This window comes from Mastigoproctus giganteus, chromosome 6 (assembly GCF_048544385.1).
Source record: "Mastigoproctus giganteus isolate SK-2022 chromosome 6, ASM4854438v1, whole genome shotgun sequence".
Taxonomy (NCBI): Eukaryota; Metazoa; Arthropoda; class Arachnida; order Uropygi; family Thelyphonidae; genus Mastigoproctus; species Mastigoproctus giganteus.
In genome coordinates this window covers 158,543,110-158,569,492 of record NC_143580.1, presented here as the reverse complement: position 1 = coordinate 158,569,492, position 26,383 = coordinate 158,543,110, and the positions used below count along the sequence as shown (strand labels likewise).

Below are 26,383 nucleotides of genomic sequence, written 5' to 3'. Positions count from 1 at the left end.
CTTTATCAGTTGATCCCACTACATAGAATTTAAAAACTGTCTGAGACCACTGAAGTTAGCTTTGGGAAAGCAAAAGCCCTTTCCCTTGCCTTCAACAGTTACAATTACTTCTTTAAATAAATCCCACATTGCTGTGATCAGTGCCACCTGGTGGGTCTTTTATCTGCAGATTCTTACTCATGAAGTTTTGCTGCTGATAATCAGATCAAGAATGTTGCTAACATGCTGGTGTAGAAAGCAATACGTAAATATGACATTTGCTTTGTTTATACAGTAATACTGAAGATACATTGACTGTAATTTAATAAAATATATTTTGAAAAATTTTTCAATCTTTTTAAGGGAAAAAAAGGTTGAAGGTGTCAAAAAAGCAAGCATAATACATTATTATGCAGGTTTTCAACTTAATATAAAGCACTACAAAAAAAGCTAAAAAAATTTGTGTTATCTACCAAAATATTGATAAAAAAAAAATGCTTCTGAAAGTTAAGGGAGTGGGGAGATTTCTGCTTACAAGACTGCTACTGCCCCTTTGAAAGTTCTGTAACAGGTGTGTGCGCGCGCACATAAAAATGAGAAAAATATTTTCAAGCCTATATTTATCATCTAAAATTTGGAAAAAAAACTGGCTATACAGCTAAAATAAGAATATTGACACTGAAATATAAGACATGTAATATGGAAATTTATGTGTATGACAGTATTTATAAGTTGCTAACTTTACATATTAATAAATACTGTCACTTTATCACATAACAGGTTTGCATACTGCATGTCATCTTACATTTCAGTGTTGATATTCTTATTTAGGCTATCATTCACATAAACCATACACTGTAGTAATAGCTGGTATTATTCTGATTTGTAGATGGTAAATATAGGATGGATAATGTTATATTTAATTCTATTACAATGGCATTATGCATCATAAATGTAGAATGCCTTCAAATCCCAGCAACAAAATTCTTGACTGCTGCATGATTGGAGTGACAATAGCATTACCACACACTGTCATGATGAAGTAACATCGTTGCTTTGACAGACCTTACTCATCTGAATCTTTATTATTATTATTATTATTTATTATTTATTTTTTTTGGGCTTATTATCTCAGTGAACCAGGCTGACTTTGCTGTGGTCCTTGTTTCCAAAAAAAATCAGCATGGATAACACTCAGGGCATCCCCAAAAACACTCAGCATCACTCTGCTGGCTGATGCTTGGACTTTCAATTTTTTCAGACATGGAGATGTTTTATGGTGAAATTCCTTGAACTACCTCTTGTTTTACAGATCATAATGGTGAACGTATGATTTTGTTTCTGATATAATAATGTTTAAAAATGCATCTTTTTGAATTCAAAGATGCTTCTACAAGTTGAGTATCCTTAATCCGACATGCTTGGGGCCAGAAATGTTTCAGATATTTTCGGATTTGGAATATATGGCATGGTGGAGTTGAAGTAAGGTGGAAAATAAAATTTAAATTTCATGCAAAAAATTCAATTTTATTTACCAAAAAAAAAAAATGATGGTCCCTGCTTCCAAAAGAATATAAATGCAACAAACAAAAAATAAAAACGTAACAAATACTAATTAAAAATTCATATTTCATGCGAAAAAAACCCTTTTGATTTACAATCCTAAGAAGGAACATCACAAGCAGTTGAGGGACCAGGACACTGGGTCCTTCAGGGATGAGGACCCAGTTCCTGGGTATTCCTCCCTGTTGTGCTGAATGGCCTTTTTAAATGTTTCTTCATTTACTTCATTGGCAAAGGCTTTTGTTGTAGAAGTGTCTCTCTTTTATTTTATAAACTGATATTATTTCTTGTTCTGTTATAAAAGCACACTGCTCTAGTCCTTCAATGAGTTCACACTTTTTCACCATGTCATCTATAGGCAATTTTTACTGCTGTGTTAACAATGGCATCTTCATCGTCACTTTTACCAGATCACCTTGATTTAAAACCATTTCAGCTATTTCACCATCAGTCAATGAATGAATAACTGGAGCCAGGGCCATGCAAATTAGGGGTGTAATGGATGCGCTGCACCAATCTAGGGGACCCCCAATCAAGGGAGCGGTCAAAGTCTCAACGTGAGGCTCCTGACTGGAGTCTCATTATCAATGTTAAAGACTTCTTCAATATCCACTTTTCTCCAGCTTACTGGCAGACTCCGAAGGCACTGTTTTCGCGTGTAGGATTTCAGTCATCCTGATCTCAAAATCATTAGTTTCTTCATCATTATCACTGAGCATAGTCACAGGCCAGAGGTTGTGCCAGGCATGCATAACTCTGTCTTTAGTCAATGGGGTCCAAGCGTTTGCAAAAGCATATAGGACATCCCTCAGGTTAAACTCCTTCTGGAAACCTCTCTCACCCACTCCTCTGTTCACTGCTGCCAGTATGCTGTTCAAGGTGTTTTCATATTTACACTTCACTGATCTAAGGATACCCTGGTCACATGGCTGAATTAATGAAGTCATGTTTGGAGGAAAGTACATGGCATAAACATTATTTTTGCTGAGCATATCAGCTGGAGGATAAGCAGAACAGTTGTCAAGAAATCACAAAATCTTGCAGTCATCATCCAGTCCAGCTTCCCTGCAGTGCACAAAAGCTGCTGGTACAAAATGTTTGTGAAACCAATCAGAAAATATTCCTGGTGATACATGCCTTTTTGTTACCATAACAATGGACTGGTAAGAAATTCACTCCTTTAAAATAGTGAGAATGCAAGCTTTGGCCTGTCACAGCAAGTTTACACTTATGCGTGCCTGCTGCATTAGTACATCCGAGCACAGTTAATCCGTCCTTCACATCCTTAATTCCTGTTGGGGCTGTCTCATCAGCTGTAGTTAGTGTCTTCCTGGGGCAATAACACCAAAACAATGAGGTTTCCTCAGCATTATAGGCTTGTTCTGCCGTCAGATTTTCATCAACGAGGACCTTGGCAAATTCGTCAATGAATTTCTCTGCTGCCTTGTGGTCAGCAGATGCTTTATCACCATAAATCTTTCAAAATTTAATGCCGTGTTTTTTCTTGAATTTCTGTAACCAGCCTGTTGAATACTCACAGTTCACTTCAATTTTCAGTTGTTTATGATAGATCTTTGCCTGTTCCATGTTTGTTTGTTTGTTGTTTGTTATTTGGTTTTTAGGAGCATTAGCAGCTAAGGCCATATCGCTCCGGGATATGCGGTGGTCATTCCCTGACCTTTCTGCATCCTCTGTATTTGGTGGTGATGGGCTCGAACCCTGGTCTAATCAAGAAGCGTGTGCTACGCACTGCTGCTCCTTCCCACCTGGCTACGGAGGTGCCTTCCTGTTCCATGATCACCAGGACCTGTAAGTGGCATGTGTTCACTGCGACGCTGACGGATCCACTCTTTCAAAACACAATTGACATTTTTAGTTTTATGCAGTGTTTTTCTATTTTTCTTTAACTTCTGTTCATCACTTTCAGCACTGAACTTGAACAGCTTACCCTATTCTTTCTTCAGGTCGTAAATGGTGGTTGTTACAACAACAAACTTTTCTGTAAGATGTCTCACACTTACACCACTGCCCAGTTTCTTCAACAAATTCACTTTCTGTTCTATAGATAAACTTAAATGCTTCCTCTTCTGCTTATCATTGTTACCTGGGGTATCAGGTTTTTTTGACATTTTCAACAATATCTTTGCACCACAGAGCAGAGAATAAACTAAACAAGTGGATGAGTAATGGACATAGATACCTTGCATTGATGATAATTGGTGCATTACTGACATCAATACACCGCGTCACAGCTCTTTCCAGCCAGGGCTCCCAGTTTCCAGAACTTTCGAGTATTTTTCAAAAGTTTCGATTTTTGGAATTTCGGATTGGGAACACTCAACCTGTATTTAATACGGTATCCATGTAAACAAACAGTCATGCATTAATGCTATTGTGCACACACTACCTAGAAACTATTGGCTACATGGTCTAGCACTGAAGTTATGAACTAAGAGCAGTGCTGTAGTGGAGGGTATACGCCGTATACCCTCTGGATTTTTTTTTAGGTGAATAGTGTATATATATGGGTATAGCCCGTATACCCTCTGGAATTTGATTAATCAGCACAGTATACTCTATGTAACATTAGCATTAGCAGAGGCATATGATGCAAGAAAGCAAGCTTATGCAGCATCAGCCAAAAAAAAAAAAAAAAAAAACCCTTCCACTTCACCCCTCCATTCGTTCGAAATACCTGTCCAGCTGAGCCGTAAATTTATTTAGGCTATCAACTTCCACAACAAGGGATGGAAGTCTATTCCACAAACCAACTACCCGCTGGCTAAAGGAAAATTTCTGCACATCTATCCTACATCTGTCTTTCCTCAATTTGAATTTATGCCCTCTCAAGTGATTATTCTGAGCAAGAGGCAGGTATCCCATCAGCATTTCAAACCATTCACGGCTTTGTACACCTCTATCAGATCACCTCGCTGGTGCCTAGTCTCCAGACACTGTAATTTGCAAAACTTAAGCCTTTCTTCGTAAGAGCAACCCTTCGTTCCGTTCACTAATCTTGTTGCCCTTCTCTGTACTTGTTCCAGCAGCTGTACATCCTTCTTGAAATGAGGCCTCCAGACCAGTATACAGTACTCAAGGTGCAGCCTGACCATTGCCTTATACAAGGGAATAATCACCTCCCTATCCCTGCTAGAAAAATTGCTGTATATCATTGATAAGACACCATGAGTTACTCTTGCAGCCTGTCTGCACTGCTCAGAGAATTTCATATCAGCCTGCACAATTCCCCCAGGTCCTTTTCATTCTCTACCACTGTCAGTGTAGTACCACAGAGTTGATACGTTGCTCTGGGGTTGCTGTTTCCCATATGTAGTACTTTACATTTGTCAATGTTAAACTTCATTTGCCACCTCTCGGCCCATCTGCTCAACCTTTCCAGATCCTGTTGCAGCAGCATAGCATCAGTAGCGTCCTTAACAACCCTACCAACCTTTGTATCGTCTGCAAACTTGGACATTAAGCTTGATATACCATCATCAATATTTTTATAAATACAGAAAACAACAATGGACCCAACACTGAACCCTGAGGGACTCCACTAATAACATTAGTCAACGATGAGCAGTGTCCATTAATTACCACTCTCTGTCTTCTGCCACTCAACCATCCCTTTATCCATAGCAACAATTTGCCACCAATGCCACACTGCTCCAATTTGTGCAGCAGTCTTCCATGTGCAACAGTATCAAAAGCCTTTCTAAGATCCAAATATATAATATCAATGTTATTCCCTGCATCCAATTCTTTTGTGACTACATCATAGTATCCAATCAAATTGGTCACGCAAGACCTTCCCTTAACAAAACCATACTGTGTCTGAGCTATAACTGAATTCTTGTCAAGATGATCCTGCAGTGCATCTTTAACCAGTGCTTCCATTAATTTTCCTGGAACAGAAGTTAAATTCACAGGTGTATAATTACTTGTGTCAGCCTTTGATCCTCCTTTGTGAATTGGGGTTACATTTGCACTTCTCCAGTCTGTGGGCACCTCCCCTGAGTCCAAGGAAGCTCTCATAATTATGGCTAACGGATTGCTTACTTCCTTTGCTGCCTCCTTTAATATAACTGGATAGATCCCATCCACCCCAGGTGCCTTTCTTGTATTTATCTTCAACAATTTCTCCACCACTTTACTCTCAATTATTACAAGATCATCTAGCTCACTGCCAGTGTTTACTTCATCTATGGCATTCCCCTTCCTGAATAACTCCTCGTGTGAATGTAGATGCAAAATATTGATTTAGTTTTGTTAGCTACCTGAGCAGGATCATGAACAGTTGAACCATCGATATCAAGTGGACCAATCTGATTCATCCCCTTCCTTCTAGAGTTTACATAAGTAAAGAATTCCTTGCTGTTTTTCTTTGCATCCTTTGCCAAAGATTTATTGTAATCTGCCTTCGCCTGCCTAACCTCCTTTGTAACTCGGTTACAGACCAGCTTATATCTATCATAGGTTTCTGTGTCACGTGTTAATTTATATGTATCCCATGCATTTTTCTTGTCTGCAACATATTTCGTTAGTTCATCTGACATCCATTTAGGCCTAAGCCTTGAACAATATTTCTTAGTTGGTATGTAAAGCCTAGTAGCTTCCAAGATAAGTTCTTTGAATGCTTCCCATTTTGAGTTTGCTGTTGGTAACATCATTAGTTGGTCCCACTGTATAGAATTTAAATACTGTCTCAGACCATCGTAGTCGCCTTTACGAACGCAATAACCCTTCCCTTTACTCCTGATGGTAGTTACCTCCTTGAGTAAATCCCACTTCAGCACACTGTGATCACTGCCACCTAGTGGTTCCTGTATCTGCAGATTCTTAATGCATGAAGAATCACTACTGATAATCAAATCAAGAGTATTGCTCCCTCTAGTTGCCTCCCGAACATGCTGATTAAGAAAACAATCATCCAATAAATCCAAAAAAGCCTTGCTAGTGTGTGAGTGACCAACCCACAAATTCCAGTCAATATCTGGGAAATTAAAATCCGCCATTATAAGACTCTCTGATTTACTGGCCCACTCTATTTCCCTGTACAGTTTCTTATTATTCTCATCATTAGGCTTATAGCACACTCCTACTCTCAATTTTGATCTCCGAATGCTTATGTCACACCAAACTGACTCGACACTGCACTGTCCAGCGATGTTGACTGGCTTCACTTCCTTCGATTTTATGTGTTTCTTAACTAATAGCATAACCCCCTCCTCCCTTCCTATCCTGTCTATCCTTTCTGTAGTTCTGCATTACTTGTATCTGTGTGACACCACGTCTCTGATATCCCAACAATATCTGCCTTTGATGCTTTGAGCAATACCTCAAATTCATCAAATTTATTTACCAAACTCCTAGCATTGGTGTACACGCAAGTATACTTGCACCTGTTCTTTTTCTTAGCTACCCTAACACAACCCATGTGATTACTTGTACCCCAATGACTCCCAGCAGTCTCGGAAACATCCTGCATCTCACTTTCACAGAGTATACCTTCTGCTAATTTTCGACTACAGCACTGACTAAGAGGCATTCTTTTCAGTACACCCTTGTAATTAAATAATAATCTTTGTAATAAGAAAGTTGAAATCCTTAAGCTTATTTTATTAAATAAAACTAAAAGTGAGAAATCAGCAATTTAAGAATAATAAAAGCTATTAATAATTATTGTGAAAGACACAACAGATACTTACTCTTCCTGTAAATAATTCATATAAAATTGCTCCAAGACTCCACCAATCACATGCACATGTTACTGGAAAAATGCTACCAACCTCTGAGGGATGAAAGAAAATGTATTATCAAGTGAAGTGACAATCTCTAACTGCACTATAATACCAAGAACCCTCTAACTATATTTTACCTGAAATTGAGGTGCACCCCTAACTACTACTGTTTGTTTATTATAAATTATAAAACAAGCAGTCATAATAAGGTCCTGATAATTATATTTAATTCCAGCAATACAAGTTATGAAGGTCAATATGTAGATTAAAGCAGTATTTTTATTTATTTTTTAAATTTATATTAAGAGTGCAATATCAGAATAATTATGATGACATGATCAAATGAACATAGGTAAAAAGGCCTAAGTGCTCTGGATTCATTTACTATTTTCATCGACCAATGCTGAGATGTAATGTTTGTCGATCGGTCCCACCATTACCGGCGGCGCACCTGGTTGGGGTCACTGCACATCACGTGCGCTAATACTTCTGTCAACAGAAACAGAGGATGTCATGTTCATCCTATTATTGAAGCAACCATTCTCATGACTGACAAACGGTGGCAATGTTACCATAGATCACAACCACAGACTTCAACTTCCAACATTTAGTCGTTGCATCACGAGGTTCACTGTGCATAACTGCAATCGCATGCTCAAGTTCTCCGTTCTCAAAACTTTCAATCCAACAGTTAACTGCTGAAGGTTCACATAAAGACCGAAAGCTTTTGTATTACTGGTTACTGTATCTATCTACATATTCTGTTTTTATTGCTTATCGTATGTATTTAACATTAAACATAGTTTAACTACAACTCGTTATTTTACTTTCCATTCCACTGTGTTACATAATGAAAATAGTATGATCAAACGAATTTTAAGTATACTGTATTATGTAAGTTATAAAAATAATACAGATAAGATATTTCAGTTATATAAACACTTTAAAAGCCACATCATCATCCAAATCTATTATACTCGGTAGACATACAGATAAATATGACAGTACAAATAATCCTTTCTGGTCCTTCTGCCCCACCTAAGTTGTTTATTTTTTTATTATTTACTTTAACCCCATAGTATCCAACATGGACGCTACCTGTCCAGCTGAGCCTTAAACTTATTTAGGCTATCAACTTCCACGACAAGGGATGGAAGTCTGTTCCACCAACCAACCGCCCGCTGGCTAAAGGCAAATTTCCGCATGTCTGTCCTACATCTGTCTTTTCTCAATTTGAATTTATGCCCTCTCAGGTGATTATTCTGAGCAATTGGAAGAATCCCATCAGCATCGAGCATGCTCAAACCATTCAAGGCTTTATACACCTTTATCAGATCACCTCGCTGGTGCCTAGTCTCCAGACACTGTAATTTGCAAAACTTAAGCCTTTCTTCGTAAGAGCACCCCTTTGTTCCATTCACTAATCTTGTTGCCCTTCTCTGTACTCGTTCCAGCAGCTCTACATCCTTCTTGAAATGAGGCCTCCAGGCCTGTATACAGTACTCTAGGTGTGGCCTGACCCTTGCCTTATACAAGGGAATAATCACCTCCTTATCCCTGCTAGAAAAATTCCGATATATCATTGACAATACACCATGAGCTACTCTTGCCGCCTATCTGCACTGCTCAGAGAACTTCATATCTGCCTGCACAACCACCCCCGGGTCCCTTTCATTCTCTACCACTGTCAGTGTTGTACCACAGAGTTGATACGTTGCTCTGGGACTGCTGTTTCCCATATGTAGTACTTTACATTTGTCAATGTTAAACTTCATTTTCCACCTCTCAGCCCATCTGCTCAACCTTTCCAGATCCTGTTGCAGCAGCATAGTTTCAGTAGTGTCCTTGAGAACCCTGCCAACCTTCGTATCATCTGCAAACTTGGACATTAAGCTTGATATACCATCATCAATATCATTTATAAATACAGAAAACAATAATGGACACAAAACCTGAGAGACTCCACTAATAACATTAGTCCAAGATGAGCAGTGTCCATTGATTACCACTCTCTGTCTTCTCCCCCTCAACCACTCCTTTATCCATAGCAGCAATTTGCCTCCAATGCCACACTGCTCCAATTTGTGCGGCAGTCTTCCATGTGCAACAGTATCAAAAGCCTTTCTAAGATCCAAGTATATAATATCAAAGTTATTCCCTGCATCCAGTTCTTTTGTGACTGCATCATAGTATCCAATCAAATTCGTCAGGCAAGACTTCCCCTTAACAAAACCATGCTGTGCCTGAGCTATAACTGAAGTCTTGTCTAGATGATCCTGCAGTGCTTCTTTAACCAGTGCCTCCATTAATTTTCCGGGAACAGAAGTTAAACTCACATGTCTATAATTACTTGTGTCAGCCTTTGATCCTCCTTTGTGAATTGGGGTCACATTTGCACATCTCCAGTCCATGGGTACCTTCCCGGAGTCCAAGGAAGCTCTCATAATTATTGCTGCCTCCTGTAATATAACTGGATAGATCCCATCCACCCCAGGTGCCTTTCTTGTGTTTACCTTCAACAATTTCACCTCCACTTTACTCTCAGTTATTACAAGATTCTCTAGCTTACTGCCAGAGTTGAATACACCTCTGGCATTCCCCTTGCTGAATAACTCCTCATGTGTGAATGTCGATGCAAAATATTCATTTAGTTTGTTAGCTACCTGAGCAGAATCATCAACAATTGACCCATCGATATCAAGTGGACCAATCTGATTCATTCCCTTCCTTCTAGAGTTTACATAAGTAAAGAACTCTTTGCTGTTTTTCTTTGCATCCCTTGCCAAAGATTTCTCGTAATCTGCCTTCGCCTGCCTAACCTCCTTTGTAACTTGGTTACAGATCGACTTGTATCTATCATAGGCTTCTGTGCCACGTGTTAATTTATATGTATCCCATGCATTTTTCTTCTCTGCCATATGTCTCATTAGTTCATCTGACATCCATTTAGGCCTAAACCTTGAACAATATTTCTTAGTTGGTATGTAAAGCCTAGTAGCTTCCAAGATAAGTTCTTTGAATGCTTCCCATTTTGAATTTGCTGTTGGTAACATCATCAATTGGTCCCACTGTATAGAATTTAAATACTGTCTCAGTCCGTCGTAGTCGCCTTTACGAAAGCAATAACCCTTCCCTTTATCCCTAATGGTAGTTACCTCTTTGAGTAAATCCCACTTCAGCACACTGTGATCACTGCCACCTAGTGGTTCATTTATCTGCAGATTCTTAATGCATGAAGAATCACTACTGATAATCAAACCAAGAGTATTACTCCCTCTAGTTGCCTCCCGAACATGTTGATGTAGAAAACAATCATCCAATAAATCCACAAAAGCCTAGCTAGTGTGCGAGTGACCAGCCCCCAAATTCCAGTCAATATCTGGAAAATTAAAATCCCCCATTATAAGACTCTCTGATTTACTGGCCCACTCTATTTCCCTGTACAGTTTCTTATTATACTCATCAGTCATTAGGCCTATAGCACACTTATACTCTCAATTTTGATCTCCCAATGCTTATGTCACACCAAACTGACTCGACACTGCACTGTCCAGCGATGTCGACTGGCTTCACTTCCTTGGATTTTGTGTTTTTTAACTAATAGCATAACCCCTCCTCCCTTCCTATCCTGTCTACCCTTTCTGTACACATTGTACTCCCCAAATTCCAGTTCTGCATTCCTTATATCTGTGTGACACCACGTCTCTGAAATCCCAACAATATCTGCCTTTGATGTTTTGAGCAATACCTCAAATTCATCAAATTTATTTACTAAACTCCTAGCATTGGTGTACATGCAAGTATACATGCACCTGTTCTTTTTCTTAGCTACCCTAACACAACCCATGTGTTTACTTGTACCCCAATGATTCCCAGCAGTCTCTGAAATATCCTGCATCTTATTTTCCAGGCTACTGCTCATTCCAATAGAAGCAGTGCAAGAATCACTTTCACCTCTGCCAGTGGCTACTGTTAATCTATTAGTCCTTGTATCCCCCCCCCAATCTAGCTGTTTTCCGACCCACCTTAACACTGCCTCGATAGCATCAGCAAACATTCTTGCACTCTTTCTATTTAAGTGTAGAAACATCCTGTAGAAGCAGTTTCTCCTGTTAACAAGTACAGACCGGCTACTTGCTACATATGGCAAAATGGCTATTGACCTGTGAAAAATTAGTGCTTTACTTCTTCCAGCCTTTTTTTTTTTTTAAATAAAATTTTTAATAAAATTACCAGTTCAAAAGTGTACTTTTCTGTGTGTGTGTTTTCACAATATAAAGTATTGACCCACTGTCTTGATTTAGCACATCTCTGCACTTAACAATTACAACTTTATTCTTGGATCCTATATGCAGATGCTACAAAATGCACTTGCACCTGGGTGAAATCTATACATGGCCATTGTTGTTGAACATCACACTGTGTTTATAGAAGAACCTTAGTCAGCATCAAGTGCATGTAATATACACTGAGTTATGAGCACCTATCTAATACTTCATAGTTCCTCCTTTTGCACTAAGTACAGCAGCTATCCAATGTGGCATTGATTCAGCAAAATATCAGAAGCATTTGGGAGGTATGGCCAACCAAGCTGTGTGTAATGCTGTCAGCAATGCAGGTATGGAAGTGATTGGTGTATCCAGATGCCTGATATGTCTTTCCATAGTGTCCCACAAGTGCTCTATGGGATTGATATCGGGGGGGTTTGGAGGCCAATAGATATGCTGTGTCCCTCAAACCATTCCTGCACGAGTGCCCAATGGCTCAGTGCATTGTCATCTTGGAAGACACCATCGCCATCCGGGAAAAAGTGTAACATAGCAGGTTGTACACAGTCAGCAAGCAGTTGACAATAGTGCAGACCACTGATACGTTGTTCCACGTGCACCAGGGGTCCAAGTTCCTGCCAGTGAAACATGCCCCACACCATACAACCACCTCCACCGGCCTGCACTTTTGATACCATGCATGATGGATCAAAAGCTTCATGTTCTTGACACCAAATCTGTACATAACCATCCATGGTGTGGAGTAAAAAACGTGACTCAACCAACCAGTACACCTTCTTCCAGTCTTCTAACATTCAACTTGCATGCAATTTGCGCCAGGCGAGTCTTTTACGTCGATGAATCTTGGTTAGGAGAGGATGCCATAGGGGTCGCCTGCTGGTCATGCCAGATATTGTTCCGGGTTGGCCCATGTTATATTGGGTAATCAACTCTTCATCAGTGCTGCACCTGTTTGCCTATACGAGTCGTCGGATCCGGCGCTCACCTCTAATATCAACCTTTCGCTGACCTTTCGCCAGTCCTGGTACACTTTAACTATGGTGGCTCTTGAACACCCCACCAGTTCAGCCATTTGGGAAATTGAGGAACCAGCACGTCGAGCACCCACAACCTGTCATTTATCAAAGTCCAATAAATCCTTCCTTTTACCCATCACGCTCGGAATTTTACTACCAACTGAAACACTGATACCTGGTCTATGCTACGTGGGTCGACTAACTCCGCACTTTCATACCTCATGTGGTAAACGAGTCGAATTCAGTTTTCATAGGGGTGGTCATAATTCAGTGATCACTCAGTGTATGTTTCCTGACAGTTTCCAAAAAGCTAACATAGTGAATATTGTATATTTTCACAAGAAAAAATTTGTACTGGTATTTGTATCTATGCTGGTGTTCAAAGAAAGTGCATCACCCTTAAAATTGCAATTGTTGTCCAAATAACAAAGTATATGGCAATATTTCTTACAGATTGCATCAGATAAGATTGACATGTGTAGGTGATGACGTAATATTGCATCAGCTGTTACTTTCAGCTATATAAGCACGCTCTGCAAGAGTTGTAGTCATTCCTTGCTTGTGTCAGGATGGCGAGTTACATGCAGTTGACCCAACAAAGAAAGAGTGCTATCGTTGCTTTACACGAGGAAGGATGTTCTTCCCGTCATATTGCTTATAGAGTGTCTTGTAATCAGTCGACAGTGAGAATATTTCTTTCCAAACTCGAGAATACTGGTTCTGCTGATAGGAAAAATGGAACCGGATGCAAATGGGTCTCTATGCCAAAACAGGACAGTAAAGCTTCTTCGTCTGAGTTGAAAAGAGAATGGGAAGAACAGGAGTGGTAGCAAGTGCAGTAACAGTCAGAAGATGCCTCTTCAAAAATGGACTTGTAGCCTGTCGTCCTAAGAAGAAGCCCATCCTCGCACAAAAAATGAAAAACACCTGATTAATTTGGTCTAAGGAGCATGTCAAATGGACCCTCAGATGAGAAGAAATTCAACCTGCATGGCTCTGATGAGAGACAAACGATTCGCCATAGACATGGTCAAGAATACCATCCAGACTGTATGGTGTCTACAGTGAAATTCCCTACCAGCCAAATGATATGGGGTGCATTTCGTATCACCTGCAGTTTATAAAAGGTTCCGTAATTGCCAATGGATACCTAGCTATATTGAAAGGCAAATTGCTGCCAACCATTAGAGACCATTTCAACCAGGCAAGTAATTGCATCTTTCAGGGTGGCTCTGCTCCTTGTCATCAGGCATAAAGTGTAAGTAGGCACTTCTGTAGTTACTTTAGCTTCATTTCTGCATTAGAGGTTTGACAGTAATGTGTGTTTACATTTGTTACAGGTGAAAAAATGGTTGGAAGAATGGTCCATTACGACTATTAGCTGGCCAGCAAAAACAGCCTGGAGCTCAATCCTATAGAGAACTATTGGCATCGTGTGGAATCTACAGGTGCCAGAAAAAGCCAAAGACCCTTTGTGAACTTCAGGAAGCCATAATTTGTATTTGGAACCAAGAACTATCAGTTGATTATCTTCAGAAATTGATCTTGTCAATGCCTCGACGGTGTGCTGCTGTCATCAGGGCCAGAGGTGGTTCAACTAAATATTAGTTTGCACCTGGTGAACTTTTTATTTTGTTTTCCATTTAAACTGATAAACTGAAGCAAACTGAGGGCTTCTAATAACATGTCAGCCATAATTGTCATGTTTACCAAAACTGTTGTATAAAGTTTGCAAATGCTCATTTTTGAATATTTTGAGAGCACCTGTCAAATATTACTTAACTTTGCCTTAACTATTAATAAATATCTTTTGTTTATATTTCTGTTTGTGATGCTAGTCATTAATGTAACATACCATTGGAAAAAAGGGTTAGAAATGTGAAATTCCTAGGTGATGCACTTTCTTTGAACACTAGTGTATTTGCGTGGTTATCCACATGTTGGACAAGATTTTGCAGATCCAGCAAACACCAATTTTTTATTTATATATAGCCATTTTATCGACTTAATTGTTATATTAAATTATTTTCTATAAGTAGCTTTATAGTCCTAGTCACGCTCCTTGGTTTATTTTGGATTTAGATAGCAATCTTTAAATTTAATACTTAGTGTCCGTAGATTTTACCGTTCATAACTTATTGCCATTGTTATAGTATATTAGATCAATATGGAATAGCATAATGTATATGCCGAACTTGATAGCATAAGGTTTAACGTAAAATTACATAGTGTAATACTTAGCACTGTATTAGAAATCTGTTAGCTTAGTATAGTATTATCAATAAATCAATAAAATTTATTAATCTTGTTAAATTTTATTGTTAATTAAATTGTACTTAAATGGAATCATGACCTAGACTAGAACAGCAATAAGCACCAAGTATCAGGAGTACTGTGGCTCGGGGGAGAGGGGATGATTCTCCAACGCATCAATCTATAAAAATGTGCAAAATGTGAAATGTTTTCAGACCCGTCTAAAACAGGACATGATCTAGCCAAGGAGGATGTCTTTTTGTGTGTGTGTGTGCGCGTGCGCACGCACATACAATAGGTCCAGAGACTGTAAAGAAATTAAGCACCAACTCAGCCTTCTGATGGACGTCTATGAGAGTTTGAGGGGTAGTGTAAATGCCCTTGAAGAAATTAATATGAGCTGCCCAACTCAATACCAGAGCTCACTCCTATGCATTAGGCAGCACAGTGGCAATCTCCAAGGCAGAATGCACTGGTTCCACAGGTGCTAGTTATTGTCTGTGATTCTACTGTCGGAGACAGGTAATATATTATGCAAAAAGGATAGGTGAAACAGGATCAGGGTAGATCTGGCAGGAGCAAAAGTTGATGATGTTGCAGAGCAGATATCTTTTAAGGGCATCAAAGGTGATATTGTTGTACACATTGGCACTTATGACATTAAGAGTAAGAGATCTGCAGATTTACTTAACAAGTACAGGTCAATGTTGAAAAAAAAAAAAAAAAAGTCGCGAGTTAGGGTTAAATTTGAAAGTGTCTGCAATTCTGCCCAGACACGATAAGAGGGAGTATATGATGAGAGCCTTGTCAATCAATTTGGCCCTGGAGAGATTGTGCAGGGTTGTGGGGTAGAATTTTTCTCAGCATGGTCTGTGCTTGCTAATAGGAGAGACTGCTTCTACAGGGATGGGATACATTTAAATAGAAAGGGTTGAAGAATATTTGCTGATGCTATTGGGGCAGTTAACTGTTAAGTGGGTCGAAAAACTGCTAGCTTGGGGGGGGGTGGATTCACAGACTAAAGGATTAACAGTTTCCACAGGCAGAGGCAAAAGTGATTCTTTTACTGCTTCTATTGTAATGGGCAACTGCGTAGAGAGCAAGTTGCTGGGGATTTCAAGAGCTGCTGGGAGTCACCATGGAACAAGTAAATACATGGGCTGTGTTAGGGTAACTAAGAGTAAGAACAGGTGAATGTATACTTGCATGTACACCAATGCTAGAAGTATAGTAAATAAATTTGATGAATTTGAAGTGCTGATCAAGACATCAAAGGCAGATATTGTTGGGATACCAGCAACATGGTGTCACACAGATATAAGCAGTGCTGAATTGGAATTTGGGGAGTATAATGTGTACAGAAAGGATAGACAGGGCAGGAAGAGAGGAGGGGTTATGCTGTTAGTTAAGAAACACATAAAATCTAATCAAGTGCATCCATTTGACATGGGTGGACATTGCAATGTTGAGTCAGTTTGGTGTGACATAAACACTGGGAAAGGGAAAATGAGAGTAGGAATGTGTTATAGGCCTAATGACTATGATGGGTACAACGAACAACTGTGCAGAGAAATACAGTAAATCAAAATGTCTTATAACGAGCGATTTTAACTTTCCAGATATTGACTAGAACTTGTGGATTGATCACTCATACACTAGCAAGACTTCTGTGGATTTATTGGAAGATTGTTTTCTACAGCAACATGTTTGAGGAGCAACCAGAGGGAGTAATACTCTTGATCTGATTATAGCAGTGATTATTCATGCATTAAGAATTTGCAGATAAAGGAACCACTAGGTGGCAGTGATTACAGTGTACTGATGAGGGATTTACTTAAAGATGTAACTACCATCAAGGATAAAGGGAAGTGTTTTTATTTTTGTAAAAGTGACTACAGTGGTCTCAGACAGCTTTTAAATTCAATATAGTGGGATCAACTGATGATGTTAAAAGCAGCGAATTCTAAATGGGAAGCCTTCAAGGAATTTAAAGGCTTTTCATACCAACTAAGAAATACTGTTCAAGATTTAGACCTAAATGGATGTCAGATGAACTAATGAGGCTCGTGGAAGAGAAGAAAAATGCATGGGATGCATATAAATTATCAAGTGACGCACATGCCTATGGCCGATATAAGCTAGTCTGTAATCAAGTCAGAAAGGAGGTTAGGCAAGTGAAGGCTAACGAAAACAACAAAGACTTCTTTACTTATGTAAACTCAAGAAGGAAGGGAATGAATCAGATTGGTCCAGATGATGTCGATGGTTCAACTGATGATGATCCTGCTCAGATAGCTGACAAATTGAATGAGTATTTTGCATCTATACATGATGAATTCTGTAAGGAAGGGGAAAACAGAAGTTTACTAAGTTCTAACAGGGAGCTAAATGATTTTGTAATAACGGAGAGCAAGGCAGAGGAGAAATTACTGAAGTTAAATAAAAAAAAAAGGCACCTGGGGAGGATGGAATCTATCCAGTTATATTGAAGGAGGCAATGAGGGAAGTAAGCAAGCCTTAAGCGATAATTATAAGAGCATCCCTAGATTCAGGGGATGCCTCCATGGATTGGAGATGTGGAAATGTATTCCCAATTCACAAAGGGGGTTCAAAGGTGAACACAAGTAACTATAGACCTGTTAGTTGAACTTCTGTTCCGGAGAAAATAATGGAGCCGCTGGTTAAAGACGGGTTGCACAGATCGCCTAGACAAGACTGCTGTAATAGTTCAGACACATAGTTTGTTAAGTCTTGCCTGACCAATTTGATTGGATACTACGATGTGGACACAAAGGAACTGAATGCCAAAAATAATTTTGATATATACTTGGATTTCAGGAAAGCTTTTGATACTGTTGCACATGGAAGACTGCTGTACAAATTGCAGTGGCATGGCATTAAGGGCAAGTTGCTGTAGTGGATAGAGGGATGGTTGAGTGGGATACGGCAGAGAGTGGTAATAAATGGACACTGCCCTATTTGGACTAATGTTATTAGTGGAGTCCCCCAGCGTTCGGTGCTGGGCCCATTGTTGTTTTGTGTATTTATTAATGATACTGATAAAGGTAGATCAGGCTTAATGTCCAAGTTTGCAGATGATACAAAGGTTTGCCGGGTTGTAAATGATAGTAAAGACAGTAAAAAAGGTAAAGTGCAGCCATTATCAACCCACTGCATGGAAGCCTCCTCAACAATTCATGCTGAGGGAAATGGACCATAATCTGCCATGCTGGTCTAGTGCGGGTTGGCAGATCGACCGTATTCAGCAGTCAGGGGCTTGAACCCCGGTCTACTACAGGAGCATGTGCTATTGCACTCCCGCTCCTGACCACTCGGCTACGGAGGCCATAAAGACAGTATGCTACTGCAACAGGATCTAGAAAAGTTAGGTAGATGAGCTGAGAAGTGGCAATTGAAGTTTAATATTGTCAAATGCAAAGTACTGCATATGAGAAAACCAAGAGAAACATACCAACTGTGTGGTACTACACTCAGGAAGGTGGAGAATGAAAAAAACCTGGGGGTAATTGTGCAGTCAGATATGAAGTTGTCTGTGCAGTGCAGACAGGCTGCCAGAGGATCTCATGGAGTTTTGTCAGTGATGTATAGGAATTTTGCTAGCAGAGGCAAGGAGACGATTATCCTCTTGTATAAGGCAATGGTCAGGCCACACTTTGAGTACTGCATACAGGTCTGGAGGCCTCATTTTAGGAAGGATGTAAAGTTGCTAGAATGAGTACAGAGGAGGAGGGCTCTTACCAAGAGAGGCCTAAGTTCTGCAAGTTGCAGCATGTGGAGACTAGGCACCTGTGAGTTGATCTGATTGCGGTATATAAGGCTTTGAATGGTTTCAGCAGGCTCAATGCTGATTGGATACTTCCGCTTGCTCAGATTAAGAACCTGAGGGGGCATAGATTCAAACTGAGGAAAGACAGTTGTAGAATAGATGGGTGGAAGTTTGCCTTTAGCCAGTGGGTAGTTGATTGGTGGAACAGACTTCCATCTGTTGTTGTGGAAGTTGATAGCTTAAATGAATTTAAAGCTGAACCAAACAAACATCTAGAGTGACTGGATAGGTGAAATGGGAAGGTTTTTTTTTTTTTTTTTTGGCTGATGCTGTATAAGCTGCTTTCTTGCATCATATGCCTCAACGAATGCTAATGCTAATTTATCATATTTATAATTATAATTACTTCTAATTTTTATGTACTTATTAATGAATTATTCATATTTTTTTGTTGTATTCACTCTTGAAACTTTGGTACATAAAAGATTTAATTTATCAAAATACTTTTTACTTATTTCAGACATGAACAAATTTTTGATTAAGAAGTTTTTTAAATTTGTGATCAAGCAGATTGGAAAAAAGTACAAATATTGCCTGATAAAGAAGAATACCTAAGAAAACCAGCACTTCACGAGAAAAAGACAGAATAGTAGTAGTGGCACGTGATGCAAGAAAGCAAGTGAATGAGCTTATGCAGCATCAGCCAAAAAAAAAAAAAAAAAGTCACACCATTCCCTCCAAATGCCTGTCCAGTTCCTCCTTAAATTTATTTAACCTATCAACTTCCACAACGAATGGAAGTTTGTTCCAGCAATTAACCAATCGCTGGCTAAAGGCAAATTTCCACACATCTATTCTACATCTGTCTTTTCTTAATTTGAATTTATGCCCCTTTAGGTTCAGAATCTGAACAAGTGGAAGGATCCCATCAAAATTCAGCGTGCTCAACCCATTCAAGGCCTTATACACCTCAATCAGATCACCGTGCAGGTGCCTAGTCTCCAGCCACTGCAATTTGCAGAACTTAAGCCTCTCTTGGTAAGAGGATCTCTTCATTCCCCTCACCAATCTTGTTGCCCTCTGTACATGCTCAAGCAAATCTACATCCTTCCTAAAATGAGGCCTCCAGACCTGTATGCAGTACTCAAGGCTTGGCCTGACAATTGCCTTATACAGAGGAACAATCACCTCCTTCTCCCTGCTAGCAAAATTCCTATATATCATTGACAAAACCCCATGGCAGCCTGTCTGCATTGTAAGAAAACTTCATATCTAACTGCACAATTACTCCCAGGTCTTTTTCATTTTCTACCACTTTAAGTGTAGTACCACACAGTTGGTACGTTTCTCTGGGGTTACTTCTACCCATATGCAGTACTTTGCATTTGTCAAGGTTAAACTTCAGTTGCCACTTCTTAGCCCATCTGCCCAAATTATCTAGATCCTGTTGCAGTAGCACACTGCCATTACTGTCATTAACAACCCTGCCAACCTTTGTATCATTTGCAAACTTCGACACTAAACCTGATATACTTTCATCAATATCATTGATAAATATACAAAACAACAGTGGAGCCAAAACCGAACCCTGTGGGACTCCAATAATAACATTAGTCCACGAACAGCAGCGCCCATTAATTACCACCCTCTGTCTTCTCCCACTCAACCATTCTTTTATCCATTGTAGCAAGTTACCCTTAATACCATTCTGCTCCAATTTGTACAATAGTCTTCCATGCGCAACATTGTCAAAAGCTTTCCTGAAATCCAAATATATGATATCAAAATTATTTTTTGCATCCAGTTCCTTTGTAACCACATCATAATATCCTATCAAATTTGTCAGACAAGACTATCCCTTAACAAACCCATGCTGTGTCTGAATTATTGCTGCAGTCTTGTCTAGATGATCCTGCAATGCATCTTTAACCAGTGACTCCATTATTTTACCCAGAACAGAAGTTAAACTAACTGGTCTGTAATTACTCGTGTCACCCTTCGATCCCCCTTTGTGAATTGGGGATACATTTGCACATCTCCAGTCCATGTGGACGTCCCCTGAGTCCAAGGATGCTCTCATAATTACACCTAAGGGTTTGCTTAGTTGCTTTGCCGCCTCCTTTAATATAACTGGATAGATCCCATCAGCCCCAGTTGCCTTTCTTATGTTTAACTTCAACAATTTCTCCTCCACTTTGCTCTCAGTTATTACAAAATCATTAAGCACCCTGCTACAATTTGATAACCTTCTACCATTTTCAAACCTTAATAACTCCTCATGTGTGAATGTAGATGCAAAATACTCATTCAGTTTGTTTGATATCTGAGCAGGATCATCAATAGCCGAACCATCGATATCCAGAGGACCAATCAGATTCATCCCCTTCCTTTTAGAGTTGATATAAGTAAATAAATCCTTGCTGTTTTTCTTAGCATCTTTTGCCAAAGATTTCTCATAATCTTCCTAACCTCCTTTGTGACCTGATTACAGACTAGCTTATATCTGCCATGCATCCCATGTATTTCTCTTCTCTTTCATGAGTCTCATTAGTTCATTTGATAACCATTTAGGCCTAAACCTTGAACAATATTTCGTATTAGGTATGAAACGTTTAGTAGCATCCACGATTAATTCTTTGAATGCTTCCCACTTAGAATTTACTGTTGGTAACATCGTCAATTGATCCCACTGTACAGAATTTAAAAACTGTCTGAGACCACTGTACTCACCTTTACGAAAGCAAAAACCCTTTCCTTTACCCCTGATGGTAATTATGTCTTTAAGTACATCCCACATAAGTACACTGTGATCAATGCCACCTAGTGGTTCCTTTATCTGAAAATTCTTAATACACGAATGATCACTGCTGATAACCAGATCAAAAGTATTACCCTCTCTGATTGCCTCTCGAACATGCTGCTGCAGAAAACAATCATCCAATAAATCCACAAAAGTCTTACTAGTGTGTGAGTGACCAACCCACAAGTTCCAGTCAATATCTGGGAAGTTAAAATCTACCAATATAAGACAATCTGATTTACTAGCCCACTCTATTTCTCTGTACAATTGTTCATTGTACTCATTCGAGTCATTAGTCCTATAACACACTCCTACTCTTATTTTTGCTTTTGCAGTGCTTAGGTCAAACCAAACTGACTCAACAGTGCACTGTTCATCTATATCAACTGGATGCACTTCTTTTGATTTTATGTTTTTCTTAATTAACAGCGTAACACCTCCTCCCTTCCTATCCTGTCCTGTCTATCCTTTCTCTACACATTGTACTCCCCAAATTCCAGTTCTGCATTCCTTATATCTGTGTGATACCACGTCTCTGCTATCCCAACAATATCCGCCTTTGATGTCTTGACCAACACTTCAAATTCATCAAATTTATTTACTATACTTCTAGCATTGGTATACATGCAAGTATACATGTTCCTATTCTTAATTATTAGTTACCCTAACACATCCCATATACCCACCTGTTTCACAATGATTGCCATCAGTCCCTGAAACTCCTAGCACCCCTTGCTCCAGGTCGCTACTTATTCTAATAGAAGTTGTGCAAGAATCACCTTCACCTCTGCCTGCGGCTACTTTTAACCTTTTAGTCTGTGAATCCCCCCAAATAGAAGATAATCAGGCACAAATTTCACACTGAATGGGAAATAGAATTTGCCATCATCAAAATTAACAAAAAACTGGAAAATGGATACTCTGTAAAAAAAAAAACACCATTTAACAAAAACAGAGTGAATAACATGAGAAAGCATTTTCAAAGTGCACACAGTAAGTTTAATAATAACATTTCTATAGGACATAAAAATCATGTTTGTAACTGCTCATCGGAAATTGAACTTTAATGAGCAGCAGAAATATAAAACAATTTATTTCATCTTCTGAATTGGTAACTTTGGCTAGGTACAGACCAGTATGAATTATAGCTCACAAAAAGGAAGTTATTTTCAGATGGTGAATTATTCATATAAATTATATGATTCACACTTTGCTAGAAAATTATGAAACAAATGACAAAAAAAGTAGCATAATGTAGCAAGTTCAAAATCTATAGCTAAGTAATTTACTGTTGCTCACTGATTGGAATATATAGTACAAAATATTAAAAACAAACCATATGTTCAATTAAAAATATGTATGTGTTTTGTCATTAATGTAAACTAACATTAATGACAGTGCACAGTAGGATTTTGGATTCATTTTATGTCAAAAGCCCTGACAATTTTTTCTGAAAATTCACAAAACCTGCTTGCAGCTAGAGGGATAAAAACAACAAATTCCATCAACATTCTTGAAGAATTCTATGTTGAGATGATGTCTGAATCAGATTTGAAGAAACTGGTTTCAATCATGACATGTATGCACTGCAATGACAGAGTATAAACCTGGCTTTATCAGTCTGTTAAAGCAGCATCTACAAAAGAATGACCTTGATGGTGGTTGGTTGCAGGGTTTTAGATGCATCAGCAACTTAAGCCATATAATTTAAGGGCACAAAAGGTGATATAGTTGTACACGTTGGCACTAATGACATTAAGAGTAGGAGACCGGCGGAATTACTTGACAAGTACAGGTCACTGATGAAAAAAAGCCGTGAATTAGGGTTGAAATTGAAAGTGTCTGCAATTCTGCCCAGACACGATAGGAGGGAGTATATGATGAGAGCCCTGTCAATCAATTCGGCCCTGGAAAGATTGTGCAGGGCTCAAGGGGTAGAATTTTTTTCAGCCTGGTCTGTACTTGTTAACAGGAGAGACTGCTTCTACAGGGATGGGATACACTTAAATAGAAAGGGTGCAAGAATGTTTGCTGATGCTATCGAGGCAATGTTAGGTGGGTCGGAAAACTGCTAGATTGGGGGGATACAAGGACTAATAGATTAACAGTAGCCACTGGCAGAGGTGAAAGTGATTCTTGCACTGCTTCTATTGGAATGAGCTGCAGCCTGGAAAATAAGATGCAGGATATTTCAGAGACTGCTGGGAATCATTGGGGTACAAGTAAACACATGGGTTGTGTTAGGGTAGCTAAGAAAAAGAACAGGTGCATGTATACTTGTGTGTACACCAATGCTAGGAGTTTAGTAAATAAATTTGATGAATTTGAGGTATTGCTCAAAACATCAAAGGCAGATATTGTGGGGATTTCAGAGACGTGGTGTCACACAGATATAAGAAATGCAGAACTGGAATTTGGGGAGTACAATGTCTACAGAAAGGATAGACAGGATAGGAAGGGAGGAGGGGTTATGCTATTAGTTAAAAAACACAAAATCCAAGGAAGTGAAGCCAGTCGACATCGCTGGACAGTGCAGTGTCGAGTCAGTTTGGTGTGACATAAGCATTGGGAGATCAAAATTGAGAGTAGGAGTGTGCTATAGGCCTAATGACTCTGATGAGTATAATAAGAAACTGTTCGGAGAAATAGAGTGGGCCAGTAAATCAGAGAGTCTTATAATGGGGGATTTTAATTTCCCAGATATTGACTGGAATTTGGGGGCTGGTCACTCACACAGTAGCAAGGCTTTTGTGGATTTATTGGATGATTGTTTTCTACATCAGCATGTTCGGGAGGCAACTAGAGGGAGTAATACTCTTGATTTGATTATCAGTAGTGATTCTTCATGCATTAAGAATCTGCAGATAAATGAACCACTTGGTGGCAGTGATCACAGTGTGCTGAAGTGGCAGTTACTCAAAGAGGTAACTACCATTAGGGGTAAAGGGAAGGGGTATTGCTTTCGTAAAGGCGACTACAATGGACTGAGACAGTATTTAAATTCTATACAGTGGGATCAACTGATGATACTGCCAACAGCAAATTCAAAATGGGAAGCATTCAAAGAACTTATCGTGGAAGCTACTAGGCTTTACATACCAACTAAGAAATATTGTTCAAGGTTTAGGCCTAAATGGTTGTCAGATGAACTAATGAGGCATATGGCAGAGAAGAAAAATGCATGGGATACATACAAATTAACACGTGACACGGACGCCTATGATAGATACAAGTTGATCTGTAACCAAGTTACAAAGGAGGTTAGGCAGGCGAAGGCAGATTACGAGAGATCCTTGGCAAGGGATGCGAAGAAAAACAGCAAAGAGTTCTTTACTTATGTAAACTCTAGAAGGAAGGGGATGAATCAGATTGGTCCACTTGAGATCGATGGGTCAACTGTTGATGACCCTGCTCGGGTAGCTAACAAACTAAATGAATATTTTGCATCGACATTCACACATGAGGAGTTATTCAGCGAGGGGAATGCCAGAGGTGTATTCAATTCTAGCAGTAAGCTAGAGAATCTTGTAATAACTGAGAGCAAAGTGGAGGAGAAATTGTTGAAGATAAACACAAGAAAGGCACCTGGGGTGGATGGGATCTATCCAGTTATATTAAAGGAGGCAGCAAAGGAGGTAAGCAAACCCTTAGCCATAATTATGAGAGCTTCCTTGGACTCAGGGGAGGTACCCATTGACTGGAGATGTGCAAATGTGACCCCAATTCACAAAGGGGGATCAAAGGCTGACACAAGTAATTATAGACCTGTGAGTTTAACTTCTGTTCCCGGAAAATTAATGGAGGCACTGGTGAAAGAAGCACTGCAGGATCATCTAGACAAGACTTCAGTTATAGCTAGGACACAGCATGGTTTTGTTAAGGGGAAGTCTTGCCTGACCAATTTGATTGGATACTACGATGCAGTCACAAAAGAACTGGATGCAGGGAATAACTTTGATATTATATACTTGGATCTTAGAAAGGCTTTTGATACTGTTGCACATGGAAGACTGCTGCACAAATTGGAGCAGTGTGGCATTGGAGGCAAGTTGCTGCTATGGATAAAGGGGTGGTTGAGGGGGAGAAGACAGAGAGTGGTAATCAATGGACACTGCTCATCGTGGACTAATGTTATTAGTGGAGTCCCTCAGGGTTCAGTATTGGGGCCTTTATTGTTTTCTGTATTTATAAATGATATTGATGATGGTATATCAGGCTTAATGTCCAAGTTTGCAGACGATACGAAGGTTGGCAGGGTTGTCAAGGACACTACTGACACTATGCTGCTGCAACAGGATTTGGAAAGGTTGAGCAGATGGGCTTCGAGGTGGCAAATGAAGTTTAACATTGACAAATGTAAAGTACTACATATGGGAAACAGCAACCTCAGAGCAGCGTATCAACTTTGTGGTACTACACTGACAGTGGTAGAGAATGAAAGGGACCTGGGGGTGGTGGTGCAGGCAGATATGAAGTTCTCTGAGCAGTGCAGACGAGCTGCAAGAGTAGCTCATGGTGTATTGTCAATGATATATAGGAATTTTTTTAGCAGGGATAAGGAGGTGATTATTCCCTTGTATAAGGCAATGGTCAGGCCACACCTAGAGTACTGTATACAGGCCTGGAGGCCTCATTTCAGGAAGGATGTAGAGCTGCTGGAACGAGTACAGAGAAGGGCAACTAGATTGGTGAATGGGACAAAGGGGTTCTCTTACGAAGAAAGGCTTAAGTTTTGCAAATTACAGTGTCTGGAAACTAGGCACCAGCGGGGTGATCTGATAGAGGTGTACAAAGCCTTGAATGGTTTGAGCATGCTCAATGCTGATGGGATTCTTCCTCTAGCTCAGAAAAATCACCTGAGAGGGCATAAATTCAAATTGAGGAAAGACAGATGTAGGATAGATGTGCGGAAATTTGCCTTTAGCCAGCGGGTGGTTGGTGGGTGGAACAGA

General features: G+C 39.5%; 1 protein-coding gene across 1 annotated transcript in view; it reads right to left on the bottom strand.

Moving 5' to 3' along the window:
• LOC150084689 (inactive ribosomal protein S6 kinase delta-1-like) overlaps positions 1-26,383 on the bottom strand; it is a 290,509-nt gene that overhangs the window by 52,560 nt on the left and 211,566 nt on the right. Inside the window, exon 11 of the mRNA XM_090376322.1 lies at positions 7,254-7,336. Coding sequence (XP_090232448.1) covers positions 7,254-7,336 — 83 coding nt within the window. The remainder of the gene's footprint in view (positions 1-7,253; positions 7,337-26,383) is intronic.